Source organism: Neltuma alba, unplaced genomic scaffold, assembly GCF_004799145.2.
Source record: "Neltuma alba isolate B1F8T4 unplaced genomic scaffold, ASM479914v2 tig00013513_pilon, whole genome shotgun sequence".
In the NCBI taxonomy this organism is placed as follows: Eukaryota; Viridiplantae; Streptophyta; class Magnoliopsida; order Fabales; family Fabaceae; genus Neltuma; species Neltuma alba.
In genome coordinates, this window is record NW_021637735.1 from 43864 (window position 1) to 60778 (window position 16915).

Below are 16915 nucleotides of genomic sequence, written 5' to 3' on the forward strand. Positions count from 1 at the left end.
AACTCTAATCCATACCCACGATCGCAGATCTTTTCAAATAATTAACGTCTATCATATGAATAATATTTATAGAAGAGATAGAGAGGGTCTCTAAATTTACTAGGACGGAAGCAAGTATATTTATGCTTGATTCACTGATAACGCACTATAAGAGACTCAAAAATACCACCTATAAACATGCATCGTAACTGCATAATCTTATCCAAATCAAGAGACTACTTTTGCTTTTGTTTTATACCCAGCTGCAAGCAAGGTACATGTTCAATGAGACTTTATTCCACATCCTCTCATATAAAGTCTTGCTCCTTAGGTAGTGTCTGGTTGGGATTTTTGCAAGGAAGGGAAGGGAAGGGAAAGAAAAGAGAGGGGGTTAAGCGTGTTTGGTTGGAAAGAGGGGAGGGGAGAGGAAGTAAGTTTTTGTCTTTTTCCTCACCCTTCCCCTTCTCCACCGTCACTCCAAATCGGGGTTTTTGGGAGCAGAGAAATTTTCTGCTATATCCTGGCTAAATTACCCACACTTGCTTTTCAATATTCCAATTTTGCTTATCCGCCTAAAGTATTTCTTTCCTTCTTCGCCGTAGCTTTGTTCTTCTTTACACTGGCTTGTCCTGTTACTCTGTATCAGTCATCAATATCCTCCACAAGTTCGTGCCTCTTGTTGCCTTCTGTCCTTCTCTTGCTTCACAAGATCTCACTGTTTGCGAAAAGATCTACTTTGTTTCTACCTGAGCTTTCTTTTCCCTTCATCTTCTTTTTCATTTTGCTAAAATTTGGTGATAACATGGACTTTTCCATAACTAATCACTGTCAATGATATCCTAGTAAATAAGTCTTGTTACTATGACTAATATTATTTAAAATTAGTATCATCGCATACCGTGAATAGAATCATAAAATATAATTTTGAATATGCACATAAATATAAATATAAGCATATAAATATAACTATAACTATATTTGTTCAATTTTAATAATTATAAATTATAATTTTACATCTTAATTTTTATTTATAATTATATTTTATTAAATATTCTGTTAAGTTTAAAAAAAATTACTGATTTAAAAACTACTTAAAAAAGGGGTAAAATTATCTGTATGAAAACATCTCCCGTCCCCTTCCCTCCCCTCTTGAACCAAATAAGATAATATTAAAATCCCTCTCCTTACCTCCTCTTTATTAAAATCCCTCCCCTTCCCTTCTCTCTCTTTCTTTTTATTAAAATCTCTTCCCTTCCCTCTCCTTCTTTTTGTTGAACCAAACACACCCTTAGCAGGCTACCTCGCACGCACGCGTACACATAAAAACCAAACACTACTTCTTATATTCCGTGTTCTGATAACATCAGGGGTTGAGGACGATATGGCAAGCAGCCACCCTCGCCAACTAGCAGCCATTTCCCCCAGTAAGATGCAGCAAAGAAGACAACGTAGGATTTTTTCGACCTCGGACGATACTGCCATGATGAAGCAAGTTCAGGCCGCTCATGCCCCTGATGGTCGTGAAGTTGATGTCAATCCTGTTCTCCAAATCACAGAGGAAATCTTGATTAATGTCATTGCTCGTACTGTTGACGGTGATGTTGATGTATTATTTACCATGTTATGTTTTTGTGCCCATTCTTGTCGTTTCTGTGTTATAATCTAATAGTAATCTAAGCATCTAGCTGTGTGGTTTTGTTCGTAGGGGAAAACAGAACATGCTGATTCTATGGAGAAGGCTGCTACTTTTGCTGAGTTGGACAAGCTTGACGCCTTGCCCTCTATCATGTACAAAGTTTCCTGCGAGGTTGTTTTCTCATGCCAAAATCTGCAAAACTTTAACCAAAGTTCTATTTATTTATTACTATCGTTAATGTTGAATGGATTTTCTAAAAAAAGAACTGACAATTCCCCCTCCCCTTCTTCTTTTTTTGCTTTTCCTGAGGGCAAACAATATATACTTATCTTGACGACTAGGGTAATTTCTTTAAGTATATACCCTTACACAAGCATTAATAGTTCCGTAACTCGCCATTCAGTGTGATAATAACGTTAATTTTCTGCCTCTAAACTAACACACGGGAGTGAAAAGTTATTGTGAAAACACATTACATGACTATATATGTATATTGGCAGTTATCTTACCGGTGCCAAGGAGATGGAGATGCACATACGACAACCATGGGGATCCTGAACATGCTTTCTAGCTATTCATGGCATGCAAAAGTGGTGCTAACTTTATCAGCCCTAGCTGTTAACTTTGGAGAATTTTGGCTCGTTGCTCAGTTGGCTGCTACAAATGCACTTGCAAAATCTGTGGCACTGCTCAAGCAACTACCTCATCTCGTAGAGAACCATGCCTATCTAAAGCAGCAATTTGATAAACTGATCAAGCTAGTGAAGGCGATTCTGGATGTGACCAGATGTATCATTGAGTTCAAAGAGCCACCCTCTGAGTACATTTCAGGGGAAGCTCCTCCAATGTCCGTTGCCAATGCTCATATTCCTGTTGCTGCCTATTGGACCATCCGAAGTATTGTGGCTTGTTCTTCGCAGATTGCAAATCTTGTAGGATTAAGGAACGAGTAAGTTTGGAAGCTCTTACACTCCATTCCCTTACTTTAATCATGAAGTGACTAATAAGCATCGGTTCTTTTTTTAAATGGTTATAATGATTATAGGTACGGCTCAACCCCCACAGAGGAATGGGAACTGTCAAGCTTGGCACATAAGATGAGCAATATATATGAGCATCTTCAGAATCAACCAGCCATCTGCCACCAATATGTGGGTGAGAACATCAGAATTAGCATTTTAGTGCAAAAATCTTTAATCTGAAGTAATGTAATATAGTTTATAAGAATATCTATGGAAATGCAGATGAGAAAAAGCACATCGAGGCCTTTCGCAATTTGGTTCGTCTTTTTGAGACAGCCCACGTAGACAACATGAAAATTATCAGGGCATTGATATACGCCAAGGACGACCCACCCCCTCTTATAGATGGATCTACCAAAACAAGGGTTGGCTCTAAATTCTTAAACTTTCACAGTTCTACATATGCATCTTGAATCTAAAACATTTCATTGGTTGAATTTCAGGATAGTCTCCAGGTGCTGAGAAGGAAGCATGTGTTGTTGCTGATATCAGATCTTAGTCTCTCAGAAGAAGAGATCATAATACTTGATAACTTTTACAAAGATGCAAGAGTAAGGCCGGAGACGTACTACGAAATGGTGTGGATTCCAGTCGTGGACAGAGCGGCCTGGAATGATTTGGCTCGACAGAAGTTTGAACATTTGCAATCATCAATGCCATGCTACAGCGTGAGGGACCCCCTGATTATTGAATCATATGTGACAAAGTATATCAGAGAGGTGTGGAATTTCACAAAGGGAGCTATCTTAGTGGCCCTTAATCCGCACGGCCGGCTATCCTCTCCCAACGCTCTCCACATGTACTGGATTTGGGGCAACCTGGCCTTTCCCTTCACTCATGAGAAAGAAGAATCCTTATGGAAGTCAGAAATCTGGAGCCTTGAGCTGCTTGTTGATGGCATTGATCTTACAGTTCTAGAATGGGTAAGTCTTCATGCACTTTTACCTGATGGCTTGAATTCAAAGAACAACCTTTTTACTGACGTATAGATATTAATATGATTGAATTGTGCACCAGATGACAGAGGGCAAATACATATGCCTGTATGGAGGTGAAGATCTTGAATGGATTCAAACATTCACAAGCACTGCAATGAGCGTGGCGAGAGCTAACAACCTCTCATTGGAGATGGTTTATGTGGGGAAGAACAACGCCAAAGAGAAGATGCAGAGAATGATCAAAACGTTCACCACCAAAAAGTTCAGCTACTTCTGGCCGAACGTCACGGCCATATGGTTCTTCTGGAAGAGACTAGAGAGCATGTTATACTCAAAACTGCAGCAGCGAAAAACAGTAGAGGACGACCAGATTATGAGTGAAGTGATGTCGGTGCTGAGCTTTGACGGCAGCGATCAAGGGTGGGCCATATTCTGCAGAGGAGCACATGAAATGGCGAGAGCCAAGGGAGACACTGCACTAACATGCCTGAGAGAGATCGAGAATTGGAAGGAGAGTGCAATAAGAGACGGATTCATTGCGGCCATGAATGAATATCTGAAGCAGCTTTCAAAAGCCACATCACTGTAATCGCCACATACTTCCGGGGAGCAGTGGGGGAATTCCAGAGGTGGTGGTGTGTGCTGACTGCGGGCGTCCAATGGAGAGAGACTTCATGGATCGCTGTTGTGTGGAGTGAGAGGTAGAGAACAGTAAATAGCCTTCATAGAAAGGCGTTACATATATGTGTGCATGTTGCTTGGCGAAATAATGTGTTTGGCTTGAGAGCTAGTGGTAGCAGTATTCTTGTTGAAGCCAAGCGGACAGTGTTCTTGCATCAGAAGGGGAATAAAACAATATGACGTCATCTTATTTTTGTCTTTTGTTAAATCTTTTTCTTGTGCGCTGGACCAAAAAGGCGGAAATCAGGTGGTTGGCATGTCTGTGTGTGCGTGTGTGTGTAAACAGAAAATTGTAGAAGGTATGCTTAATTCGTATAATTTGCTTGCGAGTGGACCGGCTGGCGTCTTATAACGTAGAGAATTAAAGTTCGAAACTCTACTAGAAAAGTGTTCAAATTTAATGTCTAAAAGAGGATTATTTCTTGTAAGAGAATATCTGTATCTAACAAAGAGAAAAGAAAAGAAAACATCAATAACTTCTGTATATAAAAATTTATCAAATCATTTTTACCAATAAATTTTCTGTGGGTGATTTTTTCCTCAGGGAAAAACTTTTTTTATTTTCACTCATCTTTTATCCTTTTTCCTCTCCTTTCTAACTTCGATTAACATAAAAAAAAAAAACTTTTAAAAAGTACCTTGAAGTAAATTGAGATAAAACTTATCTCACATACTTATTTTATATACATTCAAATTATTTTTGAAATAATAATTTAATTTCTACTCAAACAATCAAAACAACCAGTGACTTTTGTTTTGAGACTTATAGGCCATCAGGCCCATGGTTTTTGACCAGAAAATTTATTAACTTAGCAGTGAGAGAATGTACAAGGTAATAACTAAGAAGGTTCGTGGGAGAAGTTGAATGAGGTTGGGTCTAGCCTTCTGTATGAATATAAAATGAGATCATTGAACCTTGGAAGCACATTAGACTTTTTGTTGCTTTTGTTGACTTGTATGTGACCCAATTCAAGGAAGAAATGAACTTTGCAAGTAATTATCTGTGTTTTTCATTTTGCATCTTTTTTCCTTTAAAAAAAACATATGAATATGGATGCCTTTTTCCTTCTTTTTCTTTATTATATAAAGTGGAAATACCACCAAGTGAAAAGCAAAACTATAAAGTGATCAATTATATAGCACTATATTAATTGCAATGTAATAATCAATATATTGTGGTTGATAGAGCAATTCTTAGATACAGCCAGTATACACCACCAACTAAACTCTTCAATAAAAATGCAACAGCTCCGCTAGTTTCAATCATACGTGTCAATCATTTAATTTACATTATTTTTTTAAATAAAAAAAAGTGTGTAGTGATATATAGCCCAACATCTCATCACACTGTCCATCTTCCTCCATCCTTCGGCCATATCCAGAGCCTCTCTTCATGACTTCAAGGTTAACTTAGGCTCACGCTTCAGACTTCCGCGACCCACTTGGCTAAAATTTAGTTTGGTCGTATAAACTTAGAGTCTTCCAAAATCATTTTAAACTTGAGACTAGTATCATCAACATTAGTTTGGTATATTTTAATTCATGCAAAGGTCAGTTAGATAGCAACAATGACTCGTTGACTTGAAGAGTTGAGTGAGGAGAGGAGCGTTGTGTTGACCTAACAACTTTAATTCTCAAAACAATTAAATTCATTGATTATTCCACCCTCATCGCTTTTTTGACCCCACGTCTACTCTGGCCGTTCCATTTACGCCCTACTGATGCGCTCAAATAAAATACTCATAATTATAAAATCTTGTTTGTAGGTATACGAAATCTTTCCCAAAAAACCAATTTTTCCTAGCGACAATGGTATAGCGTGGTCAGGACATTCATATTGTTTTTGTGAATTGAATTTAACTTTTTACTGATTTGATTTTACACATGAGGCTTTTATTTTTATTATTTATTATTTTGCTCTAAATTAATTTATATAAGTTATAAGTTAATATACTATCTCCGGTCCTTAATATAAGATCCTGTTTGACTTTTATTTTGGTTCTAAATATAAAACCCCAATCCACTTTGTCTCTCATACTTATACATTTTTTTTCCAAAATAGCCCTGCTAACAATAATAGTTTTAGTTAATACACTTGATTAGCAAGGATATTTTAGGAAAGACAACACCTATTTAGGACAAATAACTAACTCAACTTACTTCTTTAATCTCCTCAAATTAGTCAACTGGCTTTTATAATTAGGACCAGAGGTAGTATAATGTAGCGTTATATATGTAAAAAATTTTTAAAGAGATCATATCATATTTACTAGAATTTATTTAACTCTCTTAATTTTTTCAAATCAGTTAAATTAGTTATTATATTACCAACCAAAGAGAATATTATTTACTCCTATTAATTAGAGAGCTCCATATGTCCCCTTTTTTTTTTCCAAGTTCATTGAGATTCTCCTTTTGGACGTTTTTGTTTGGTATGTATGTGTTACAAAAGAGCTTAACTTGGCTATGCATTGTTGTATTGGATTTAACCACGCTTTACTTTTAAAAAAAAATTACAATTATCAAGAGGATTATTAATGATGACTCCTACTTGATAACCTTATCCTAAACATGTTTTCTCCCAGTAACTTTATCAAAAGAAAAAACAATCAACTATAACCCTATGTTTAGTGCAAGGGGAATGGAAGGAAATAAATTTTTTTACTAATTTTCGTTTTAAAAATAAAAAAAGGCCATTTCTCTCGTATCAAGCGGACCTTTAAAGCGTTGTAGACAGCACTTCAGGGGCCTATTTTTGTGTTTTGCTGCAATTTACATTTTATTGGGCACACAAATATCTAATCAAAATTACACATTATTCCCTTGGTCACCGTTTTTTCCCCATATATGAACTACTGCCACTGTCTATTATTTAAAGCAAGCTAGCTTTCATTTAATTTTGTTTCATTAATACTGTTGTACAGTATTAGTCAATTTTTTTCCAATATTGTAGCTATTATTATTTATTACCTCAAAACTTATCATAAGAAATGCGCCATGCATCCTCAACTCAGAAACACGATGGCCTTTTAATTGATTGAAAAGTTATCGCTTCATTTTCTAGAAGAAAATAAGATAAAGAAACTTCATGTTTTAAAGGAAGGCGAAAAGTTCCAACATTATTGTAAATGAAAAACAATAATAGATTATTGTTTTTTATTTAAAAATTATTTTTTACCAAAAAAGTATTACACGCGCTTTTAGTTGAAGATAATAAAATCAAGACCTTCCCCCCGGGGGGGACCTTCAAGGCAACCTACACACACCTTCAATGCAACACTGAGAGGAAGAGAAATGCCAACTTCATGATAAGGAAAGGGGGAAAAAAACTACAGAGGCTGAATTGAAAGGGGAAAAAGATCTAAAGAGACAGAAGTATTAACTGATCAAACTACAACTTCTGCAGAGAACTTAAATTCGGAATGATGGATTCAGATCCCTCCGCTATTGGTGGGCTTCCGAATCATTAGGAATGCATAGTTAATGTTGGTTATCATAAAACCGGGTTGAATAAGAAGGTCCAACCGTAAACCGGTTAACATGGCAACTGATGACAGAAAAGGGCCTCTAGTCTTTGCCAATCACCAGAAAAGCCGTTGAAGGAATAACCAATCATGATTGGCTTCATAGTGGAAGACACAGATATCTGATACAGTAGAAGATAGTCGTGAGTATTAGCGACGAGTGCATAATTATACGAGACCAAGAGCGACGGGAAAAGAAATGCCAAGAAAAGCCTTCTTGGAAGAGCAAAGAATGAGAGGGAAGAAGAAGCAAAAAGTTGGCGCGAGTATGGCTCAGTCATCGAAGAATTGACTAATACCAACATTTTGGGCCAGATTATCACATCCATTTTTGTAATTACAGAGTAATAACTCTTTTGGGATCTCAACCTCTATATTTCCATCATGAGGAAGTCTAATTTTGCCATCACCAACTTGTAACAATCAATTCGAGAATTTTTCTAATGATATGTTCCCATTATAATCACACGTGCATTTGCCGAGCAACCGCTACAAGGCACGAGAGGAATGAGGACCTATACTCTTCTGAGCAGAAAATCGAATTGTTCTTGTCATGAATTTCACGGAAAAAAAGAACATTTGAATTCCAAAACTATATTAGTAGCCTCGTAGTTGAGCATCAGGGCTAGTGAGAGGCACATAAAGAACAGAAGTTTCGGTTCGGATGGTGAGAGAACCATCGGAGTTCTTATCGACGACCTGTAAATCCTGAAACATGTTCCCGACTGGAATCACCATTCTCCCTCCTTCCTTCAACTGCTCCATCAGTGCTTCTGGAATCTCTTCTGCCGCTGCTCCCACGTGAATTGCATCATACGGACCACACTCCGCCCACCCTTGCCTTCCATCTGCGCACACAAACACACTTTCTCATATTATCCCTCTTATGCACGTCCCATAATATTGCTCTGACCCTACATTTGTCTCCCCTGGTGCTTCAAAACCAGTTAGAATCATTCAAAGTCTTGTCTTACATTGATATATTTCAGATTCATAGCAGTTCCAGAGTCATACCCCCACAATGCACCGATAGGGAACTGTCTTTCAATAGAGGAGCCGCTGCACTCTTCTGAATATTCTCTATTGAATAGGAAACCAATTCAGGAATATGCTCCACTCCCACCGCACGGCCTTCGGGTCTGACCATCAAGCCAAAGCATGCCGTCAGATACCCTGATCCTGCAAACAAGCCCACAGTTAGGAAATTGTAAATCCTGATTGTAGATAACAAGGCAAAAAGGGCAAACACTAAAATTGCTATCCAGTGCATCATCTGGGAGCCTTAAGAACCGTGAATTTGCGCCATCCAAAGCCCTAAGAACAACATCTTTAATTTAATTGCCTTTTCCGTCAAGTATCACAACCCATATTCCAGAATTATCCATCAGGACATTATATTTTGAACTGAAAAAGAAAATGCAATGAAGATACATGTTGTTTAACATATTGGATACCAGAGCCAACGTCCAGAGCACGCATTCCAGGCTGCAAGTTCTGCTCCAGCAACTGAAGGCAGTAGGCGTGCATATGAGGAGCAGATATAGTGGCGTTGTGCCCTATCGGCATCGGACTGTCAGCATAAGGTTGCATTCCCTCGGGAACAAAGAAGGCTCTGTCGATGGCCTCCATTACTTGGGCCACTTTATTTGATGTTATTACTCCATAACGCCGCAGATTCTCCACCATTGCCCTGTTCCTATCACTGCCACTCCCAGACCAGAGTTGCTGTAATGTTCGGGAAAAAGATATAGATTGAACGCTAATTTAATTTATAAACAGTGAAAAAAGAGGGCGCTTACAAAAATTAAAAGGGGAAATAAGCAATATTTGATTCCCCCTTTTGTAGGTTCTTTCCACCCTTATAAGAGAACACTGAGAAGAAGAGAAATGTCAACTTCATGATAAGGAAGGGGGGGGGGGGACTAGAGAGGCTGAATTTAAAGGGGAAAAAATCTAAAGAGACAGAAGCATTAATTGATCTAACTACAACTTCTGCAGGGGACTTAAATTTGGAATGATGGATTTAGATCCCTCCGCTGGATTGGTGGGCTGCCGAGTTATTAGGAATGCATAGTTAATGTTGGTTATCATAAAACCGGGTTGAATAAGAAGGCCCAAACGTCAACTAGTTTACATAGCAACTGATGATAGAAAAGGGCCTCAAGTCTATGCTAAACACCGGAAAAGCCGTTGAAGAAATAACCAATCATGATTGGCTTCACAGAGGAAGACACAGATATATCACAGAGCAGAAGATAGTCATGAGTACCAGCGAAGAGTGCATAATTATACGAGACCAAGAGCGACGGGAAAAAAAGAAATGCCAAGAAAAGCCTTCTTGGAAGAACAAAGAATGAAATGGAAGAAGAAGGAAAAGGGGAGAACGGAATACCTGCATGGCAGAGAAGAGAGAGAACTTAGGGTTAGGGAAAAGGGGACAGAAGGAGGAGAGGGTGGTGATAACGGGGAAGAAAGGGTGAGGCTGAAAGAAAAGGTGGCGGTGCCGGAATCGGAGTTGAAGGGGTAAGACAGGGCGGGCATAGGCATAACAGTAGCGGCAACCGTACGCTGACACGGGGGCGGTTCCCATTTCTGCTTCTATCCTCGCTTCTTCACATGCTCCCTCCTCCACCTCATATACTCCTCACACGTGTCCTCTCTTCTTTCCTTCCCCCGCCAGGCACCGTCCGTACATTCCTCTGCGTACTCATTCCCACGTTCATCGTTGCTTCATCTCAATTGTTTCAATTTTATTTATTTTTATGTTTAATTTTTATCCACAATAAAAATTTATCTTCCAGGTTATTTATATTTATAAAATATGGCCCTTCATTAATTTGTATATGTGACTGGTAAAATTATACGTACTTAACGTACGAACTAATTAAAAAGTTAATATTAGTCATATATATGTAAGATTTATTTTATATGTTTGTTATTTTTTTAAATTTAATCCTATGAATATTTTCTTAATAATAATCAAGTAGGAGAAAGATATAAGAAATTAAAGAAAATATGATGTTTTAAAAAAATCATATCAACTAATTTAGCTAATATTATCAATATATTCAAATTAGTTAATTAAGTTTTATATTAAATATGGGGTAATGCTCTCCGGCAACACCGGGAGGATTTCTTTTAATGATGATGTTTCATAACATTATTTACTACTCCCTCCGTTCCTTATTATAAGAGACATTTGATGCTTATATCATGTTTTCATATATAAGAGACACTTAAAATTTGTCTCTATTTTTTGTATTGATTTCCTATTTTATCCCTATTTATTTTGTCTCCAGCTCATACTCTCTCTCCCTCTCACTTTTCTTTCTTTTAATAATTTAATTGTTCTCTCACATACTTTCTCTCCTTATTAATGGAGGCATTGTTGAAAAAAATATTATACTTTTTACATATTAATTGTCCTTAACTAATTTTAATTATTTTTTTTATCAACGTAATTTGGTTATTTGTTTTCTATAATAAGAAAGCGAGGGAGTATTATGCAGAGAACATAAAATATTAATAGTTATATGCCGTTCAAATATTCTTGTCTCTGTATATTTCAAATTTCAAATTAAATAAAAAAGTAATAACTTTTCCCAAGCTAACTTAAAGTGATCACTTCGTGGATGACTAAAACTACAGTGTCAGGCAAAAAAAAAAAAAAAAAGGTGGAAAGAGAACTACAGCAACATTATCTGAATTCAGTTAAAGAAGTTTGTGTATTATTTGTCTTCAAATTACTTGCTTTGGTAAACATGAAAGTAACTGGGGGCAAAAAGAAAAGGAAAAATAATTAAGGTTGCCATATAGGAAAGAAGGACTATTGGCCCGCACTATGATTTCACCCCTTTTCTTCCCGTTTCTTCTTTTCCCCCACTTCCCATAAGTGATAATAAAATTGTAAATCAAACAATGAACTTTTTCTTTATTTAGTTTTTTCTTTTCTTTATGTTTCTCTTCCTTTTCAGTATTATACGCCCAAGCTCCAGGTGTCCGCCGCATATTACTGTAGGGGCACGGATCACGTCACTTGATTAAAAACTGTTCACCTTTTGTCTCTATTTGCCAATAAAGTAGAACTCTAATCCCGTCGTGTCCGACTGGTCGCAAACAGGAATGCAAGGCGCCTTCCCTACCATGTCATGGGCTCGATACCTGTGAGTGCACCTGGGATTAGTCTGACCGGAAGGCTGGGATACCCTGAGTTAGCGATACCATCCTACTCAAAAAAAGTAGAACTCTAATCCATATTACGTGGACCCACAATCCCTGATCTTTTCAAATAATTAATGTCTATTTGCAGGAGAGATGGAGGGGATCCATAAATTTACTCGGACGGAAGCATATGTATTTATGCTTGCTTCACTGATGAAGCACGATAACAGATTCAAAAATAGCACCTATAAACATGCACTGTAACTGCATAATCTTATCCAGATCAAGAGGCCACTTTTGCTTTTGTTTTATACCCAGTTGCAAGCAAGGTACATGTTCAATAAGACTTTATTCGCCGTCCTCTCATTATATAAGTCTTGCTCCTTAGGAGGCTACCTCACACACGCATGTACACATAAAAACCGAACACTACTTCTTATATTCTGTGTTCTGATAACATCAAGTGTTGAGGACGATATGGCAAGCAACCATCCTCACCAGGTGGCAACCATTCCCCCCGGTAAGATGCAACAAAGAAGACAACGTAGGATGTTTTCGACCTCGGACGACACTGCCATGATGAAGCAAGTTCAGGCCACTCATGCCCCAGATGGTCGTGAAGTTGATGTCAAGCCTGTTCTCCGAATCATAGAGGAAATCTTGATTAATGTCATTGCTCGTACCGTTGACGGTGATGTTGATGTATTCTTTTCCATTTTATGTTTTTGTGTCCATTGTTATCGTTCATGTGTTATAATCAAATAATAACCTAAGCATCTAGCTGTGTGGTTTATTTTGTTCGTAGGGGAAAAGAGAACATGCTGATTCTATGGAGAAGGCTGCTATTTTTGCTGAGTTGGACATGCTTGATACCTTATCCTTTGTCATATACAAAATTTCCTGTGAGGTTGTTTTCTTATGCCAAAATCTACAAAACTTTAACCAAGGTTCTATTTATTTATCACTGTCGTTGAGGATGAATGGATTGTCTAAAAAGACTGACAATTCCCCCTCCCCTTTTTCTCTTTTTGCGTTTCCTGAGGGCAAATAATTATACTTATCTTGACGACTACGGTAATTTCTTTAGGTGTGTATATATATACACATCCTTACACAAGCATTAATAGTTCTATAACTCGCCGTTCAGTGTGATAATAACGTTAATTTTCTACCTCTAAACTAATACAGAAGGGTGAAAAGTTGTTATTGTGAAAACACATTATATGACTATATATGTATATTGGCAGTTATCTTACCGGTGCCAAGGAGGTGGAGATGCACATACGACAACCATGGGGATCCTGAACATGCTCTCTAGCTATTCATGGCATGCAAAAGTGGTGCTAATTTTATCAGCCTTCGCTGTTAACTTTGGAGAATTTTGGCTCGTTGCTCAGTTGGGTGCTACAAATACACTTGCTAAATCTGTGGCACTGCTCAAGCAACTACCTGATCTCGTAGAGAACTATGCCAATCTGAAACAGCAATTTGATACATTGATCAAGCTAGTGAAGGCGATTCTGGATGTGACCAGATGCATCATTGAGTTCAAAGAGCTACCCTCTGAGTACATTTCAGAGGACACCCCTCCAATATCCGTTGCCAGTGCTCATATTCCTGTTGCAGCCTATTGGACCATCCGAAGTATTGTGGCTTGTTCTTCGCAGATTGCAAGTCTTGTAGGATCGAGGAACGAGTAAGTTTGGGAGCTTTTATGGTCCATTCCCTTACCTTAATCATGAAATGACTAATAAGCTCCGTTTTTTCCCTTTTTTTATGGTTATAATGATTGTAGGTATGGCTCAACCTCCTCGGAGGAATGGGAACTGTCAAGCTTGGCGCATAAGATGAGCAGTATATATGAGCATCTTCGGAATCAACTGGCCATTTGCTACCAATATATAGGTGAGAACATCAGAATTAGCATTTTAGTGCAAGAATCTTTAATCTAAATTAACGTAATATAATTTATAAGAATATCTATGGAAGTGCAGATGACAAGAGGCACATCGAGGCCTTTCAAAATTTGGTTCGTCTTTTTGAGACAGCCCACGTAGACAACATGAAAATTATCAGGGCATTGATATACGCCAAGGATGACCCACCCCCTCTTATAGATGGACCTACCAAAACAAGGGTTGGCTCTAAATTCTTATACTTTTACTATTCTACATATGCATCTTAAACGCCTATTATTGTTCTAAAACATTTCATTGGTTGAATTTCAGGTTAGTCTCGAGGTGCTGAGAAGGAAGCATGTGTTGCTGCTGATATCAGATCTTGATCTCTCACAAGAAGAGATCATAATACTTGATAACTTGTATAAAGATGCAAGAGCAAGGGTTGAGACACAGTACGAAATGGTGTGGATTCCAGTAGTGGACAGAGCGACCTGGAATGATTTGGCTCGACAGAAGTTTGAACATTTGCAAGCATTAATGCCATGGTACAGTGTGAGGGACCCCCTGATTATTGAATCATATGTGATAAGGTATATCAGAGAGGTATGGAATTTCATAAAGAGGGCTATCTTAGTGGCCCTTGATCCGAACGGCAGGCTATGCTCTCCCAATGCCCTCCACATGTACTGGATTTGGGGCAACCTGGCCTTTCCCTTCACTCGTGAGAAAGAAGAATCCTTGTGGAAGTCAGAAGTCTGGAGCCTTGAGCTGCTTGTTGATGGCATTGATCCTACAGTTCTAGAATGGGTAAGTCTCCATACACCTTCACCTGATGGCTTGAATTCGAAGAACAACCTTTTTACTGACGTATAGATATTAATGTGATTGAATTGTGTACCAGATCGCAGAGAGCAAATACATATGCCTGTATGGAGGTGAAGATCTTGAATGGATTCAAACATTCACAAGCACTACAATGAGTGTGGCGAGAGCTAACAACCTGTCATTGGAGATGGTTTATGTAGGAAAGAACAACGCCAAAGAGAGGATGTTGAGAATGATCAACACGTTTGCCACCAGAAAGTTCAGCTACTTCTGGCCGAACGTCACGTCCATATGGTTCTTCTGGACGAGATTGGAGAGCATGTTATACTCAAAACTACAGCACGGGAAAAAAGTGGAGGACGACCAGATTATGAGTGAAGTGATGTCGGTGCTGAGCTTCGACGGCAGCGATCAGGGGTGGACCATATTCTGCAGAGGAGCACATGAAATGGCGAAAGCTAAGGGAGAGACGGCACTAAAATGCCTGAAAGAGTTCGAGAATTGGAAGGAGAGTGCAACAAGAGATGGATTCATTCCGGCCATGAATGAATATCTGAAGCAGCTTCAGTCGCCACATCACTGTAATCGCCTCATACTTCCAGGCACCGCTGGGGGAATTCCAGAGCAGGTGGTGTGTGCTGAGTGTGGGCGTCCAATGGAGAGGTACTTCATGTATCGCTGTTGTGTGGAGTGAGAGGCAGAGAACATTATATAGAGGCGTTATGTATATGTGTGTGTCTATGTTGCTTGGCGAAATAATGTGTTTGGTTTGAGAGCTAGTGGGAGCTCTATTCTGGGCTTGAATCGTTGTGGTTGGTGTAGTTAGCTAGGAATGAATGATGAAGATGTGAAGTTAAAGAAGGATGATGTTTGCGTGTTTTGTTTTAAGGGCTCTAAGCGTTTGGTACTGAAATAAAATACCTGAAGTGTGCATTTTCACTATTTCCTCATTCTCTCTAAGCGCCTTCTTCTCGTCATCTATTTTAAATTTTGTTTAGAAATATTAAATCCACCCTTAATATATGTTCATTGTAGTTTCTTTCACACAAACTTTAAACCTGAGAGGATCCATTCTTGTTGAAGCCAAGTGGACAGTGTTCTTGCATCAGAAGGGGAATAAAACAGTATGACATCATCTTTTTTTTATTTTTGTTAAATCTTTTTCTTGTTAAACAGCTGAAATGGTGGTCCCGTACTTAATATAAGATTTCGTTTGATTTTTATTTTGATTCTAAATATAAGATTTCTATCCACTTGTCTCTCATATTTATGCATTTTTTTCTAAGATAGTTTTTCTAATAATAGTAGTTCTACTTAATATATTTGATTAGCAAGAATATTTTAAGAAATGTAACACCTATTTATTACAAATAACTAACTTAATTTTTTTAATCTATTTAAATTAGTCAACTAACTCTTATATTTAGAACCAAAGATAGTGTGTATATATATGTATATATAAGCAATAAATAGTAGAAGGCATGCTCCTTATAACCTGCCTTTGGATGGAAGGGCTAATTTCTTATAACACAATAAATTAATATTCAAATCTCTACTAAGAAAGTGTTCAAATTTAGTATTCCAGATGGGATTATGCTTCTCTAGTACTGGGAAAACGGCCCGGCCCTGCAGGGCTGCTTTTGTTGACTGATATGTGACCCAGTTCAGGGAAGAAATGAACTTTCCAAGTAATTATCTGTGTTTTGCATTTGCATCTTTTTTTCCTTTTAAAAAATAAATGAATATGGATGCCTTTTTTCCTTCTTTTTCTTTATTATTTAAAGTGGAAATACCACTGAGTGAAAAGCAAAACTATAAAGTGATCAACTATATAGCACTACGTATACTACTTGTAATGTAATAATCAATATTCTACCTCCACTCCTCAATATGAAACTAGTTAACTAATTTGAGACGATTGAAGAAATAAATTAAGTTAGTTATTTGTAATAAATAGACGTTATCTTTCTTAAAATATCATTGCTAATCAAATGTATTGACTAGAACTATCATTAGTAGAAAGATTATCTTAAAAAAATAATAAATATAATAGATAAAGTGGATTGGGGTCTCATATTTAAAACCAAAATAAAAATCAAATAAAATATTATATTATGTACTGGAAGTAGCATTATGGTTGATAGAGCAAGATGAATTAATCATGAATATCTTCGTCGTGTGATACGTACGGCAAAAAATGATTTCATATTTAATATTTTAATCGTCACGACAAAATTGTAAGAATTGT

The 16915-nt window shown here is 37.6% G+C and overlaps 2 protein-coding genes and 1 pseudogene across 3 annotated transcripts; 2 read left to right on the top strand and 1 right to left on the bottom strand.

Moving 5' to 3' along the window:
• The first annotated feature begins 1360 nt into the window (after nucleotides 1-1360).
• On the top strand, nucleotides 1361-4273 carry LOC114737978 (protein SIEVE ELEMENT OCCLUSION B-like; annotated as a pseudogene).
• Nucleotides 4274-8235: 3962 nt separating this feature from the next.
• LOC114737980 (protein-L-isoaspartate O-methyltransferase 1-like) lies at nucleotides 8236-10426 on the bottom strand. Of its 2 annotated transcripts, XM_028925987.1 has the most exons (5): nucleotides 10173-10242; nucleotides 9580-9652; nucleotides 9235-9505; nucleotides 8795-8959; nucleotides 8236-8628 (listed from the first exon to the last, which is right to left on the bottom strand). In XM_028925987.1, exons 3-5 carry the CDS (start codon nucleotides 9464-9466, stop codon nucleotides 8378-8380), a joined length of 648 nt encoding a protein of 215 aa, XP_028781820.1. In that variant the 5' UTR covers nucleotides 9467-9505; nucleotides 9580-9652; nucleotides 10173-10242; the 3' UTR covers nucleotides 8236-8377. The 2 variants fall into 2 exon arrangements, with proteins under 2 accessions (XP_028781820.1, XP_028781819.1); XM_028925986.1 differs by lacking the exon at nucleotides 9580-9652 and having other exon boundaries at nucleotides 10173-10426.
• Nucleotides 10427-12392: 1966 nt separating this feature from the next.
• LOC114737981 (protein SIEVE ELEMENT OCCLUSION B-like) lies at nucleotides 12393-15562 on the top strand. The gene is made up of 7 exons (XM_028925988.1): nucleotides 12393-12643; nucleotides 12747-12848; nucleotides 13189-13637; nucleotides 13737-13846; nucleotides 13936-14078; nucleotides 14170-14649; nucleotides 14744-15562. Exons 1-7 carry the CDS (start codon nucleotides 12419-12421, stop codon nucleotides 15359-15361), a joined length of 2127 nt encoding a protein of 708 aa, XP_028781821.1. The 5' UTR covers nucleotides 12393-12418; the 3' UTR covers nucleotides 15362-15562.
• Nucleotides 15563-16915: the final 1353 nt, after the last annotated feature.

Excerpts from the sequence above, each read along its gene's own strand:
- LOC114737980 (XM_028925986.1), bottom strand. The coding sequence starts at position 10,370 with ATGGGAACCGCCCCCGTGTCAGCGTACGGTTGCCGCTACTGTTATGCC. Across the intron at positions 9,506-10,172 it reads CTCTCTTCTCTGCCATGCAG|CAACTCTGGTCTGGGAGTGG; the intron begins GTATTCCGTTCT and ends CGAACATTACAG. Across the intron at positions 8,629-8,794 it reads CCTATCGGTGCATTGTGGGG|ATGGAAGGCAAGGGTGGGCG; the intron begins GTATGACTCTGG and ends TTGTGTGCGCAG.
- LOC114737981 (XM_028925988.1), top strand. The coding sequence starts at position 12,419 with ATGGCAAGCAACCATCCTCACCAGGTGGCAACCATTCCCCCCGGTAAG. Across the intron at positions 13,638-13,736 it reads CTTGTAGGATCGAGGAACGA|GTATGGCTCAACCTCCTCGG; the intron begins GTAAGTTTGGGA and ends TAATGATTGTAG. Across the intron at positions 13,847-13,935 it reads CATTTGCTACCAATATATAG|ATGACAAGAGGCACATCGAG; the intron begins GTGAGAACATCA and ends ATGGAAGTGCAG.